This window comes from Carlito syrichta, unplaced genomic scaffold, assembly GCF_000164805.1.
Source record: "Carlito syrichta isolate Samal-C Ts95f unplaced genomic scaffold, Tarsius_syrichta-2.0.1 Scaffold314306, whole genome shotgun sequence".
In the NCBI taxonomy this organism is placed as follows: domain Eukaryota; kingdom Metazoa; phylum Chordata; class Mammalia; order Primates; family Tarsiidae; genus Carlito; species Carlito syrichta.
This window is the reverse complement of record NW_007258402.1, coordinates 87741-102527: the sequence shown is the minus strand read 5'-3', so window position 1 is coordinate 102527 and position 14787 is coordinate 87741. Positions and strand designations below refer to the sequence as shown.

At 45.7% G+C, this 14787-nt stretch overlaps 1 protein-coding gene across 1 annotated transcript in view; it reads right to left on the bottom strand.

Moving 5' to 3' along the window:
* The window catches only part of FYCO1 (FYVE and coiled-coil domain containing 1), an 80098-nt gene that overhangs the window by 46309 nt on the left and 19002 nt on the right, over nt 1-14787 (bottom strand). Inside the window, exons 5-10 of the mRNA XM_008071389.2 lie at nt 12208-12314; nt 10610-10753; nt 6385-6475; nt 2997-5423; nt 1747-1839; nt 1055-1173 (exon numbers count right to left, since the gene is read on the bottom strand). Coding sequence (XP_008069580.1) covers nt 1055-1173; nt 1747-1839; nt 2997-5423; nt 6385-6475; nt 10610-10753; nt 12208-12314 — 2981 coding nt within the window. The remainder of the gene's footprint in view (nt 1-1054; nt 1174-1746; nt 1840-2996; nt 5424-6384; nt 6476-10609; nt 10754-12207; nt 12315-14787) is intronic.

Genomic DNA, 14787 nt, shown 5'->3' with positions numbered 1-14787 from the left:
CAGCACACACATGCAGAATAAAATAAAATCCAGTTCCAGGCAGATGGACTGTACAACTTTCTACAGCTAAAGTAAATGCTCGAGATCTTACAGATAACTGCTGTTATAGCATTTTAATGCCACCAATTCAGGAGGTTCTCTCTGTTTAAAAGTGTCACATGAACATGGCCTGGTTAAGGATTTGAAAACTGGAAGAGTCAGATGAGAAGAAATGTATGTCCAGGTTATGGAATGTCAAACATACCCTGTATCTCCTGCTGAACCTGGGCTACAAGGCTGGTGGTGGGAAGAAGTGCAGGATGAGTAAAAAGTTAGTGACTTGGGACAATTTGGTACACCTGTATGTGCTGGTGGCACAGATGCAATTCAACTCCAGCAATTCCTCCCTGCTAAATCTGTTTTAATCAGGTGCTAGCTGGACTAGCTGGGCCCCATCACCACATAGTGGCCCCAAGCCTGAAGATAAGGTGGTCAGGGAGGTTGTAAGAGCTACAGCACTTAAGGTTATAGTTTAAGGTTAAAAAAATGATGAAAGGAGTGACAGCATGATCTGCTTGACACAGATCCAGCACCAGAATGTCTGCACAAAGATAGGAGACCCTGGTCCCTGGCACACTCATTCTCTTCCATCTGTAATATGGGGATAAATAATAGTACCTTCCTCATAGAATTGTTGAGAGGATTAAATGGGAGAATATATGCAGAAGACTAAAAAGTACCTGCTACATTTTAAGCATTATTTAAATGTATGCAGTTACTACTAGCATTATTATTACAGTCTTTTATTTATTTCATTTCAGTTTTTCCAAAGCATGTAGTTACCGGACTGAAGTGTGTTTTTCCAGAGAAAGATGCTTTAGTCATCTATAGATTGTGACAGGCAGACGGCCAGGTTCTGTGTCATGTTTCCGGCACAAGTACTTCCTGAGTTTGGGGTTTTACTTGTAAATGGACTTCCTAAACCTAATGTGAGTGACTGACTTTCTAAATGACTGCATCAAACACCTTTCCTTGAAGAGGACCGATGGCCATGTGAGTGGACCATGTGACTAACCTCTCCAAGTCTTCACGCAGGGCAGCCCCCTCCTTATCCTTCCTCAGCATGGTGGCCTGGCACTCTGCAAGATGGCTGCTGGTGCAGCTCAGCTTCTCTTCCATGTCTGCTTGGGTGGCCTGGCACAGAACATTGGGAAGAAGACACTCAGCCTGCAGGAGCCCATGCAAGGCACCATAAAGTGACTGTTGTGCTACCTACTCTGCCTGGCTGGATCACTTCTAAATGGAGATTGTTTTCTCTTAAGTTCAAGAGGCCAGGAACCTCTGCTCTACATTTGTGCAACAGGTTGTGGTGCTGGCAGATGACAAGAACCAGAATACCCAGGATGACATTGGAGGTAGGGATGGCAGAGAGCAGGGTTCACTTGAACTTGTCACAGGTCTGAAGACTGAAGACTGTGGGACCAGTGCCGCCTCTGCTCCTGCTCAGTTTAGAATCATTGGCTACAGAATGCCTACAGAGATGGTCAAGGAAGACAACTTAAATGGCCAAGGAAGACAAATTAAATTCTTTCTGTTCTTGGCAACACCAGTCAGGTGTCCAGGGAATGCAGGGGTCATGGTGCAAACTCAGGATGTCTACAGAAGTAAACTGAGGACAGCTTCAGCTGGGGAACTAGAAGTCAGTTAGGGGACCCTCTTAAATGGACCAGTAAAAGCCATGCAAGATCTGCACTGGCCAGGGCCTACCTTCAGTGTCCCCACAGCCTCCTGGGAGGCCTGTAGCTGCTGGCCTTGCTCCTCAAGCTGGCTCCTGAGGCTCCTGCACTCCTCACTGGCAGTCTGGAGAGGTTGAGAAAAGAATCATAAAAGTGGGGTGCTTTCTCTGACCCTACCTTAGCCCCATGGTCCAATGGGTAAAAACAAGCTTACTCTTTTCCCCACACACTGTCTCCTCAGGGAGCTTCAAGTTATACTGATAACAAATACTTTCCATCTTATTAAGAAAAGAGACTTAGCTTGGTCCTCAAACTTAGAACTTAATTTCTGCAAGGGAAAGAGTGGCCTGTGAACTATAGGGAGTTTCACAGGTAGCTATACAGGGTGGGAAAGTACATCTTTGGTGCTGCAGGGGAGCTGCCTCAGAGAGAAGGACCAGGAGTGGCCTGAGACGATGGCATAGCCCTTGATACAGACAGATGACGGTAAGCACTGGAAATCAGAGGCCAGGCGATCTTGCCTGTGTCCTTACTTTTTGCCATTCTCAACCCTCATCTTTGTGCACTCTCAGAGGCACATGGTAACTGCTGATCCCACAAACTTGTCTGTCCCAAGGGTCATGTAAAAACTGAGTCAGTTCCCTAGCTGTATTTGCTGTCAGGATGGCACCTGAATGGTTTGGTAATTCACTAAGAACCCAGAGATAGGACTTGAGGCAGTAGTGAACGGCTGACACTCTGTAGTGGTTCTAGAGCTAAAGCAGGGCTCTCAAACTCACATGCCAGAGGAGTTGGGCAAGTACAGAAACAAGTGTAAGGAAAAACCCAGAGGATGTGTGCCTCCTTCCAAGTGGGCTACCACCATTGAGTCCCTGCAGACTATTGCCACATGGGGATGAGGACACAAGCTTTTGGATCTTCTGAGATTCCAAAAGAAGCCTCTAAACTGAATTTGTAAACATCCTGTTCTTTCGGTGTTGACTACTAATTAAAAAACATACTTCTGTGTGGGCCAATCTTGTTTGCAACGTTCTTGTGTTTAGACTGAGAGTGACGGGCTAAGACATCACTCCTGGTGTTCTGCCCCTAACACATTCCTGCAGAGAGAAAGAGGGTATTGTGAGCTGTGACAGCAGGACAGGACCGCGGTGTGTTTGCCTGCACTCCCCAGTACATTCCCCAGTCCACACCTGCCTCAGGGCTGAAGAGGCATTCCCTCATGGACCCACTAGGCCTGCCCCAGGGAGATGGGTAGAGCCCAGGAAATGAAGTGAGGATTACCTTAAGTCTGCTCTGGTAGTCCATGATCTCAGCGCTCAGCTGGAACTTGAGGGTGTCGAGCTCCTGGTGTGCAGCCTCCTGAAGGTTCTGGGCCTGCTGCTCAGCCTGGGCCAGCTGGGCCTGTAGACCAGGTAGGGCACCAGCCACCTCCTCGGCCACCTTCAGCTTCTCCTGTAAGTTCTCCTTCTCTTGCTGCAGGCCTGCCACCTGGCACTCCAGGTCCTCCCGCTCCCGTAAGGCTGTCTCTTTAGAATCCCGGAGTTCTTGGGCAGCAAAGGCCAGCGCCTCCTCCACCCGTTCTTTCTCTGCGGTCAGTGCACAGACCTGGATGCCGAGCTCAGCTGTGTCTGTGTTGGCCTGGTGCAGTTGCTCCTGCAGCTCAGCATGCTCCAGCTGGGTTTCCTCAGAGCTGCACTTCACCTGGGAAAGTTCTTCCCGCAGGGCCCACAGATCCTTCTCCTTCTGCTGGGTCTCACCAGCCCTCTCCTCCTGTAGCACCCCTTCACGCTCTGAGCACTGCAGCAGCTCCTGAACATGGGCCCTGTTGAGGGCTTCATTCTGCTCCTTTAGTTGCTGCACGAGGGTCTTGTGCTCCCTTAAGACTGCCTCAGCCACGCTCAGCTGGCTCTGCACCTTGTCCCGGTCACTCAGGGCTGCCTGGAGCTTGGCCTGGAGGTCCACCACATCAGCCTGCAGCTGCTGGGCCTCCCCATGATGGACTTCCAGCTGCTCCTGAGACAGGGCCAGCTGGGCTGCCAGCTCATGGGCTTCGTTGTCTTGGGGTGGATCAAGCCCCTGTTGGTCTTTCTCTGCTGTGAGGACCTTGATCATTTGGGCCTGCTGGTGGCACTGGCTCTCAAGAGCCCTGAGCTCCCCATGCCGGGTCTCTGCCAGCTGCCGGCACTGCTCCACCTCCTCCTGCAGCCGCCGGCACTCACCCTCCTTGCTCTGCAGAGCGGCGTCCTTCTCTGCCACCTGGGCTCTCATGGTCTCCTTGGCCTTCTTTACAGCCAGCAGGCTTGCCTCCATCTGGTCACCCAAGTGCCGGATGCTGGCCTGCTCGGCCTCTAGGGAGGCCAGGGAGCCCTGGATGGCTGTCTCCCGCTGTTGCAGTGCTTGGTAATCAGCCTGCAGGGCCTGCAGCTTGCCCTCCAGGAGTTGGTTGCGCCCAACCACATTCTGCAGCTCCTTCTCCAGCTCCCTGTTGGCCTGCCGGAGTGCAGCCTCCTGGCTGCCCTCTTGTACATTAGGATCGTCCATCTGTCCTTCCTGCAGACCCCTCTGATCCTCCGCCAGCTTCTCACAGGCCTTTTGCAGGGTGGAGTCCTGGGGGACCGCAGCCTCATTCTTCTCACCTGCCACAGGCAGCTTCAAGTCTGGCTGCTCAATAGTCTGCTCCAGTGTGCCCAGTTTCTGGCTGAGGTGGTCTTTGTCCTGGATGAGCTGCTTCTTCTGCTCCTCCAGGTCACTCACGTGCTGGCTCACCTGTGCCAGCTGGGTCTCCAGGAGCCGCAGCTGCCGAGTCAGAGACCTGGCCTCCTGCTCCAGCAGCTCTTTCTCCTCCTGTTGCCGCTTTTCCTTTTGCCTCACCTCCTCCAGCTCCTCCTCCAGGGAGCTCAAGTGGGCCAGCGATTCCTGCAACTGTCGCTGGAGCTGGGCTGCCTCCTGCCCCTGCCCAGATAGCTCCTCCCGGAGTGGGGTCATCTCCTTCACCAGGAGTTCCAGGCTGGCCCGGGCCTCCTCCTTCAGCTGTAGCTCCTTGCCTAGCTGCTCCAGCTGGGCACTCTGCTGCCTGTTGAGCTCCTGGACCTTGGTGCTCTCCCTTTCTAGGGCCTGAAGCTTCTCCCCCAGCTTCTGAATCTCTAGGGCAGTGTCAGTGGGAACACACACTTGCTGCCCCTTTGTGTCCAGTGCCATATTTGCCTTATGCTCAGCTGCAGCCAGCTGGTCTGGAATACTAGCTAAATGTGGGTTCCTCTTGCCCGGTAAGGCCCGTGCAGCCTCAAGCTCCTGCACCAGGGGCTGTAGCATGGCCTCCAGCCGCCATAGGGCTGCATGGTCATCCTGTTCCTTTTCTGCTGCTCCCAGCTCCAGGGCTTGCAGGCATGCCTGCAGCTCCTTCACGGTATTCTGGGTAGCCTGCGTGACCTCCCATTGCTTCTGGAGCTCAGCCACCAAGCAAGCAAGGCGAATGTTGTCCTCTGCGGCAGTGCGCCCCCGCTCCCGCTCCGTCTGCAGCTGCTCTCCCTGCAGGGTGACAGCTGCCCGCAGCTCCTGGTTCTCTCTGTCCAGCTGCTGCATGCGCTCCTGCAGCTGCTTCTCCCGCACCTCCAACTGGTCCAGTTCCAGCCTCATCTCGTCAAAGCCCTCCAGTGCCTCGTTGTTCAGTGGACTGTTCAGGTCAAAGTTGGAGGCCATCTCTTGAGTCTGGGGACAAGAAACACAAAAGATATGTGGCTTCAGGATGAAACCACATGGCTACATGGAAAAGCTTTAGAATTTAATGAGAGCTGAAGTAAAACTACAGGCTTTACCTGCCCTAAGTTTGGTCTAAAAGGCTATTCAAGGGACTAGAATAGCTTTGCTCAAAGCATCTGCCATGAGGTCAGCAGCACTTTCTAAAGCCATGAAGTCATGTGTGAGCTCCACTAAGGCACAGATGTATTTCTCATCATCCTCCTTTAACTTCATTAACTGGATGGATGTTGGTGTTTAGATAAATTCAGTTAAACTATTATCCACCCATCGCACAATACCCATAACCTCTGGCATGATTAAACCACAAAATGGGATAAAATGTTATTTTCTACTCCTAACGCTCCTTATATTGAACATGTTTAAAAATTGCCAGTCAATTTACACAAAACTATAAAGCTATGGTACATTCACATTTCTAAAAAAATTAACAAACTGTCCCTACCAACATTTACTGAGCCCTTACATATATGGCAAACCCCTCAGTACTGTACACGTACTCTCTCACTTATAAGCTAGAATACTTTTTATTATCACCATTATATGAATGAGAAAGATGAGGCTTCAGAGGTTAAATAATTTCTCCTTGGTCACAGCTGGTAGGTGACACAGCCAGGATCTGACTCTGTCACTTTTAACCATAGTGCTAAAGTATTTATTTTAAAATACTTTATGAATTTCAAGTCCGTGACCAGAAAAAAAAAAAAAGATAAAATAAAAATACTTTAAAATCTTTGTTAAAAATTTAATTTTAAGAGGGCCTAGATTTTATTTGGTTGTAAAAACCTAGACTCCAGGAAATAGTGTCTATGCTGAGGAGTTATCTTGCCCTGGTTGGACCAACGGTTATCTGTGAACACCATCCTTAAGTTGCTAGAGGGAAGGACATAACCTTCAACCTTCCTGGCATTACCTGCAGGTAGTTGCTCACCAAACTGCTCATACTGGAGCTTCGGCTGGGAGGTTTCCACAGGTAAGCAGAAGAGCCAATGGCCAGTGTCCTTCTGTAGGTCCACAGAACAAACATACCTGTATTCAGAACAGGAAACACACACACACACACACACACACACACACACACACACACACACACACACACAGGTTTTGGTGCTCACTAGGCAACCAGGTGCCCTCCCAGATAAAGTACAAAGGTGTAAAATCCAACAGTGTCCACCAAAGAGTTCATCTACATTGGTCTGTAACAGATGGACCCATGGCTACAAGTTTAAGCATCATGGTTTTCCTCCCAGTGCCACAAAAGAATTAAATAAATATCTATGTCCCAATTTTTGGTTTACATTTTCCTTGAGCTTTTGGTGCCTCCCTTAGTGTGTCTGCTAGTGAGGAACAAGTACCAGTCAATTTGGTAAATAAATGTCACATTGTGCTAAGGGGCTCACAATCACCACTGTACACTACAAATACATAACGGAGCTAGAAGACCTGCTTCAAGTTCACATGACCACACTGGACGGTGCAGATAGAGAATACTTCACTCACTGCAGAAAGTCCTATAGGATGGTATTAGTCTAGACATACAAAGACTTGTGTGGTAACTCTTGTTCAGCAGGAACACTGAAAACTAAACACATTTTTACTTCACCAGCATCACATCCTAAATCTAAGATTATTGGATTTTCAAACTGTTAGTCTCCACAACCCAGCAACTGCTCTTCTCAGTGTCTTCCCTAAAGACAGTCGCACATGTGTGTAAGGAGACATGAGGATGCTCTTGGCAGCATCCCAAGAGAATAAAAAAATTAAACCCAGACTAACCCTATATTGCTAGAGAAACATAAATTGTGGTTTACTCACACAACAGAATACTCTATATCATGGGTCAGCATTGTTTTTTTGAAAAGGGCCAGACAGTAAATATTTTGGTTTTGTGGGCTACATGGTCTCTGTCACAAGAACTCAACTGCCACTGCAGCATAAGGGCAGCCCTAGACAATAAGTAAGCAAATGGGCAAAGCTATGTTCCACAAAGGCCCTGTGGGCTGTGGTTTGCTAACCCCACTCCATACCTATAGAACTCCATGTGCAAACACGTACAAAATTTCCAAAACAATGCAGAATGCAAAAAGCAAGCTGCAAAACGATTAACTGTCTCATGATTCAATGTATGTAAATTTTAAAAATATATCAACATAAAACTATACATATAGATAAAATATTTACAAATGCATATCATAGTAGTAAAAAATTGGGGAATAAAATGCCCCAACTCAGCCAGGCTTGGTGGCTCAGCCTGTAATCTCGCGCCTTTGGGAGGCTGAGGTGAGTGGATTGCCTGAACCCGTGGGTTCGAGACCTGCCTGGGCAGCGAGACCTCATCTCTACAATAAATCAAAAAATCAGCCAGGTGTGGTAGCGCGCGCCTGTAGTTCCAGCTACTCGGAAGGTTGAGGCGGAAGGATCGCTGGAGGAGCCCAGCAGGTTGAAGCTGTGGTGGCTGGGAGCAGCCACTGCAATCCAGTCTGGGTGACAGAGTGAGACTCCAACTCAAAAAAAAAAAAAAAAAATGCACCAACTCTTGGACTGTGATTACATATGAAAGGGGAGTAAAGGGAGAGGGTGGCAGTAGATTGGGCTTTAACTAGGTTTAGACTGTTTTATTTCTTAAAATAGTATCAGACATAACAAAGGGTCAGGTGCAGTGGCTCACACCTGTAATCCCAACACTTTGGGAGGCCAAGGCAGGAGGACTTCTTGAGCCCAGGAGTTCAAGTTCAGTCTGGGCAATATAGCAAGACCTCATCTCTACAAAAAATAAAAAAAAATTAGCCAGGCATGGTGGTGCGCACCTGTAGTCTCAGCTACTGGTGAGGTTGAGGTGGGAGGATTGCCTGAGCTCAGGAGGCTTAAGGCTGTGGTGAGCCATGATCTTGCCACTGCATGCCAGCCTAGGAGACAGAGTGAGACCCTAACTCAAAACACACACACACACACACACACACACACACACACATACACACAATACAAGAACCAGTTTGAAGGGCTCCTACCAGAATAAGTGGATAAATGGGATAATTTAAGCTTCAAAATAATGATAGTGACAGAATATAACCCACTGAACAAAATAAGAATCCATAAGTCAAAACTGATATGAATGAATAAATGGATAGGAGGAAGGAAAACATTGTCCTTAGGGTAGAATGTCAACTAATAATGTAAAAGTCAAAATGGAATTAGAAAATTACTCTGGTAACCATTAAGGTAATAACTGCTTCAGGCAAGAATTATTGATGGATGTTAAAACTAAAAGATGTGAGATTTATGAGAAAAAGGATACTAACATAATCTCAGAGTATCTACCATAAGATCCACATTCATTACAAAGGAGAAATATTAACTTTAGGAGGAACCTGGAAAACACCACCTTAACCAAATGACCATGGTTAACCCCACTGGTAAAGAAATACATCATATTATGTGCTTCTGGATATAATGTGCCGACAGGGACATGACATCTGAGGTATTCCTGCCAAAAATGCTTGACCTGAATCTAATAACGAGGACACATAAGACAAATGCAAATTAAGGAGCATTTTACAAAATAGCTGGCTTGTACTTTTCAAAAATGTCAGTGTCATGAAAGACAAAGAAATGGTTCCAAATTAAAGGGAACTGATGAGGCATGGCATTTAACTAACTAACAATTAATTAACAAGTGTTCCTGGATTGGATCTTAGGTTATGAGAGACATTACTGAGATAAATTTTAAAATACAATAAGTTCTGTAGATTAGATAGCAGTATTGTATCAATGTTAATTTTCTGATTTTAATAACTACATTGAGGTTATACAAGAGGATGTCCTTGATTTTAGGAAATATACAAGGAAGTAATTAAGAGAAAAAGGGAGTCAAATCTGTAATTTAGTCTCAAATGGCTTAGATAGTAAACTAACATGTGTAAAGAGAAAAATGACAAATGATAGTAAAATATTGATATCTCAGGAATCAGGGTGGAGGATAGATGAGTACTCTGTACTACTTCTGCAACTCTTTTGTAATTCTGAAATAATTTCATTATTTAAAAGTTTTAAAAAGGACATCTAAATATGGCAAAATGCAAGCTACTAAATCCCAGTGGTCTGTAACTGACTATCATATTCAGTGCTTTTCTCTACATAAAAAGTATTTCCTAATAAAAATGTAAATATTAAAATCCAAAAACCTTACTAACAGAAACAAAAACAAAAACAAATGTGCTGACCCCATTGGTAACGAATTCAATCCATGTCAGATGCCCCAGCTCTGGGTCCACCAGCTGTGTAAGTCTGGGCAAGTCCTTTCACTTTCTGAGCCTGTTCCCAACTTGATGTGAGAACTCTGATGGTGTGTGTGTGTCACACTGGTGTGAGCTATGGCTGGCTGGATGACCTCAAGAAAAGAAAAAGGAAGAAACAAAATACTGCAACCTTGCCAGCAACCCTTCCACGGGTAAGCTGTGGTTTTCACACCTCTTCTTACCGCCTGGAAGGCTTCTGTGACAACTCAGTAAGAACACATGGGGGGAAAGCCCACTTGCTCCTCTCCCACATCAACAAAGCCCTTAGAACAACTTAAAAACCTTGGTGGTTGGGCAGGGTTGGCTCATGCCTATAGTCCCAGCACTTTGGAAAGTTGAGGCGGGAGGATCACTTGAGCCCAGGAGTTCAAAACCATCCTGGGCAACATAGCAAGGCCTTGTCTCTACAAAAAGAAATAAAAAAATTAGCCAGGCATGGCAGTGAGCACCTGTAGTCTCAGCTACGTGGAAGGCTGAGGTGTACTGATTGCTTAAGCCCAAAAGGTTGAGGCTACAATGAGCCGTGATTGTGCCACTGCACTCCAGCATGGGCAACAGAGTGAGATTTCGATGAAATAAATAAATAAATAAAACGCTGGGTTTTGCTTATGCACCTCCACTGACTCAGAGCCTGTGGTCAATTAGGTTGGCTTAAGGTTGGAGCCTTCAGATATTATCATTAGTCAAATTCTACAGAGTCTATAAAATTAGTAGGCATAAGAGTCGAACAGCTTTATGTCATATACTGAGCAAGAATAATTGCTTTGAGTAGATTGCTGGCAATCTTCAAAACTTTATACATCTCTTTCCCCATATTTTAAACCAAGCAATTCTTCAAAGTACCTAGCAAATGTTGGCCAGGCAGCATCCAAGTCATAGCCCCTTGATGCCAGGTCAAACTGAACCTCAGTCAGCTCATAGAGTTGGCCCACGATGTCAGAGCTCAGCTTTGGCTGCAGAAAGGGGCTCCTTGCATAGTACCAGTCACTGCAGAAAAACATAAAATGAGCTCATCATAAGAGTAATAAAGAAAAGGAAGGAGTGAATTTAATTAGTCCTCCCAGGGTGGCTCTGCCTCATTAAATTCCAACTCAGGTTACTAAATTAATAAAAGACAGACACACAGATCAATTTCATTTTCACTGTAGGCACACATAATTCTAAATAAGCTTGATTTTCTTCAAAGAAGTTACTGCAATAATCTGGATGCCTATTCATTTATTGTTTATACCATATCTATTTTTCAAAAAGAAAATATGAGAAACCTTAAATCTCAATTGCTTGCCAAGATAGGGCAATTGTAAGAAAAATAACATTACCTTTTTAAAAGATAACCTCACTTTCTAATCCTTTTCCAGAACTCAATATAGGACACTAAACTCACTGTTAATTTCTGTCCAGATACCAATTTAAAAGCCAAAAAAACTATCCATTTAGGGATATTATCTGCACTTCGAGGTAGTGATTGTTTCATTTTAGATGAAGCAACAAGAATTTTAACAAGATAATACTGATGAGTTTAAAGGGCTACTTGGTTGATGTCTGTAAACTGTGATGAAGTCAAATTGTTTATGACAGTCTTCACAAAACATCTAAAACAAAATGACCTTCAAATCAGATGTGGGAATTTTCTCAACTCATACCAATTCACAAGACCTGTCACAGGCATGAGAAATACATCTTCATGCAAATCGATCTTCAAGGTGACAAAATGAAACAGAAGATTTTCCCTGTATAGTTTTTGTTTTAATTCAAAGATTTCATTGATTAACTAGAACACTTCCAAAGTGGAGGGGAAGCAAGGCTAGTAAAGAGGTCAGACAGCCCCAAGAGGTTTGGCTGATGGGTACTTTACTTGCAGCTCCTAAGCTGACCCCCACTCTCCCCTTTACATATTCAGTCCTTGCCACTCTCCTTCCTTCTTCCTTCTCTGCTGAACACACAGACGACTTAAGCTTGGCAGCGCCTCCCCATTATGCTGCCCATTAAGTCTCCAGGGAAAGCAGACACCCCAGCCAGGTATTGACTCTGTGTCAGGTAAGGTCCCAGGCTCAGTGAAATTAAAAACCCCACAGGCAATTCTACCGAGGAGTCAAGGCTGTGACCTATCTGTCCATTAGCACTGGAACCAAAATACTCCATTCACCAGGGAAAACCTGGCTGTGAGCTCCAGCTTCAAAACACAACATTGGTAGGGCATAGAGAAAGGCCTTTCCCTCTCTGAGCCTCATTTACTTACCTGTAAAATCTCAGTGCCACCTTCCCTACATGTCAAGGACTCTATGGTAGGAGTCCTTGAAGATGGATGTTGAAAAACTCTGCAGGTGCCACGGTGCAACACAAAGAGGCACTGCTGTTGCAGTTGTCACTATAATTATTAATAAACTTTAGTTCATTTCTGAATGGGACGGGGCTAAACCTCAGCATTGTCATGTATTTACCTGGTCACTTTGGTGTTCATGAAGCACTGCTGTAAGGTGTCTGCCAACCTCTGGTGCACTAAGGAGTAGCGAATAAATGCCCTTCCTTTCCCCAGGGATGTCCGGAGCTAGAAAAAGCAGATTACACAGAGACGAAGAGCTGTTGGCCTGACTCAAATACAGACATGGCCTCCTGGATGGCTTGCTAAAAACAGATATGGGGCAGAAAATGTCACCCAATTTTACCCTACATGTGGGCTTCACTCATGTTCCTCAAAGAACACAGAACATTTGATAATGTCACTCCAGAGAGCAAGGCTTGAAGTAGGTGAACTACTTGCAGGTCTTCATTTGAGAACGATCTGTAGATGCCAGCAGACGTGTCAAGGAAGACGTACTAAGACACTCTGACATCTGTGGGTTCTACTGGATGCCATTCTCTTCTCTCTGCTCCATCAGAATCTCTGGGTTTAGAGTCAGATGTGATCTCTGACTTAACCTGGAATACTTAGAATAAAACTTGGAGGTAAATGAAGGGCTTCCCATAGCAAAAGAGAGTCTGAGGAGGAAGAGATGGTCTTAGCGCAGCTAACACTGTTTTTGTTTTTAAGATGTTGGGGGAACAGATACAGGAGAAGGGGACTAAAAGGTTGGGGAAGCACATGTAGAAGGGGGAAGAGAGGGACAAAGCAGAACTGCATGAGGAGGACTTGTAAAGTGTCTTGCAGGGTTTGTAACTGCCTCCTCTGTGTCTCCATAAGACTGTCAGTAATATCCACCTATCTATCAACGTTTTTTCCAATGGATTTGTTTTTTTCAGACATGGCAAATTATTGCATCGAGCAGAAAGTACCCAGGGGAGAGAGCAAAGTTGTCTCTAGGAAGTCTTGTCACAATGAGGTAAAGATAAAATGGAAATGGGGCCAGATGCAGGGGTTCACACCTGTAATCCCAGCACTTGATGCAGGAGGACAGGAGTTCGAGGCCAGGAGTTTGAGGCCAGCCTGGGCAATATAGCAAGACCCCTGTCTCTACAAAATGGAAAAATATTAGCCAGATGTGGTGGTGTACACCTGCAATCCTAGCTACTTAAGAGGCTGAGGCAGGAGGATAGCTGAGGCCAGGAGTTCCAAGCTGCAATGAGCTATGATTGCACCACTGCACTCCAGATGATGAAGTGAGATCCCATCTCTAAAACAAATGAATAAATAAATTTTAAAAAATTGATATGGGTCTGTTCCACAGGTCTGGATGGATGGCACCAGGGAAACCCAGATGCAGGCCTATTTTCAAAATCTCTCCCCACTATACCTGTAACTATAAAAGCAAATCAGAGGAAGGAGAAGATGTGATTTAAACTGTTTTGAGATTTAAATTCACTACACACCAAAACACACATAATTTCTAAGGAGGTTTTTGGAAGCTTTTTGCAATGGAGACAGGATATGATGGTCAGAGGCTCTGCCAGTGGAGAGCACACAGCAGTCAAGAGGGATGGAATAAAGCAAGGGTCCCCAATCCCCAGGCCATGGACCAGCACCTGGCCCCCCAGCAGAAGGTGAGCCAGAGGTGGGTGGATCAGATCAGTGGTGGCATTAGATTCTCACAGGAGCATGACCCCTATTGTGAACTGTACATGCGAGGGATCTAGGTGGCATGGTCCTTATGAGAATCTAATGCCTGATGATCAACCCCGCCCCCTAGTCTGTGGAAGAATTGTCTTTTGTGAAACCAGTCCCTGATGCCAAAAAGATTGAGGACCACTGGAATACAGGGACAGCCAGGGAAGGTACTTAAAACCAGTTTGCAAATTAGGATTCGTACTCCTGATGTGTCAGCTGAAGAAGCTTAACAAAGTTGGCAGGGACTCAACTTCCCAACCTACCACAGGCATCTGCTCCATTAGCCTCTGGTTCTGAGTGGGTAAGTCGGGACCAATACCCTCCTCACCCCTATTAAAAGTCAGAAATATTTAATGTGTGTATATGTGGCAGGAGAAATGATAGCAGTGGTTTGACCAAAAAGGGTCCCAATTAAGATATCAATTGTAGTACAAGACTGAGTCAGGAAATATGTGGTTTAGCCCAAAGCACTGGTGATGGTATAAACATCCTGGCACATAGCACCTTCCAGTTCATATCATCCTAGTCTACAGCACCTTAGAGCTGCATGTCTTCATGTTGTTGATTCAAGGAAGTTATTTCATAAAATGAAGTGGTTTTAAATTTAAAAGGTGCTAAGCCTTTTGAGTACAGAAGCTGTAAGACATTTCCCATGCGTGTTTTGTGGGCTCAGTGTCTAGCCAGCATACCTGGAAGTAAAGGCTGACAACAGACTGTCTCTACTAAAACCACCATGGCATGTCTGCAGAGGGCTGATCTTGGAGATAGGTGGGGTAGAATCCTGATGATATCTCACATCTAAACACTTTTCCACTCATGAGTGAGGTGAGAACAAAGTGTTCAGTGAAGATAACCAGGAACCTTGGGCAGCTGAGACCAGTTGACCAAAGCATTATGAAATGAAGCGTGTCAGTCATGCAAACACATATCTACACATGGTCCCAAAGAGTTAAATTAAGACCCTCATAACAGCCCTTGT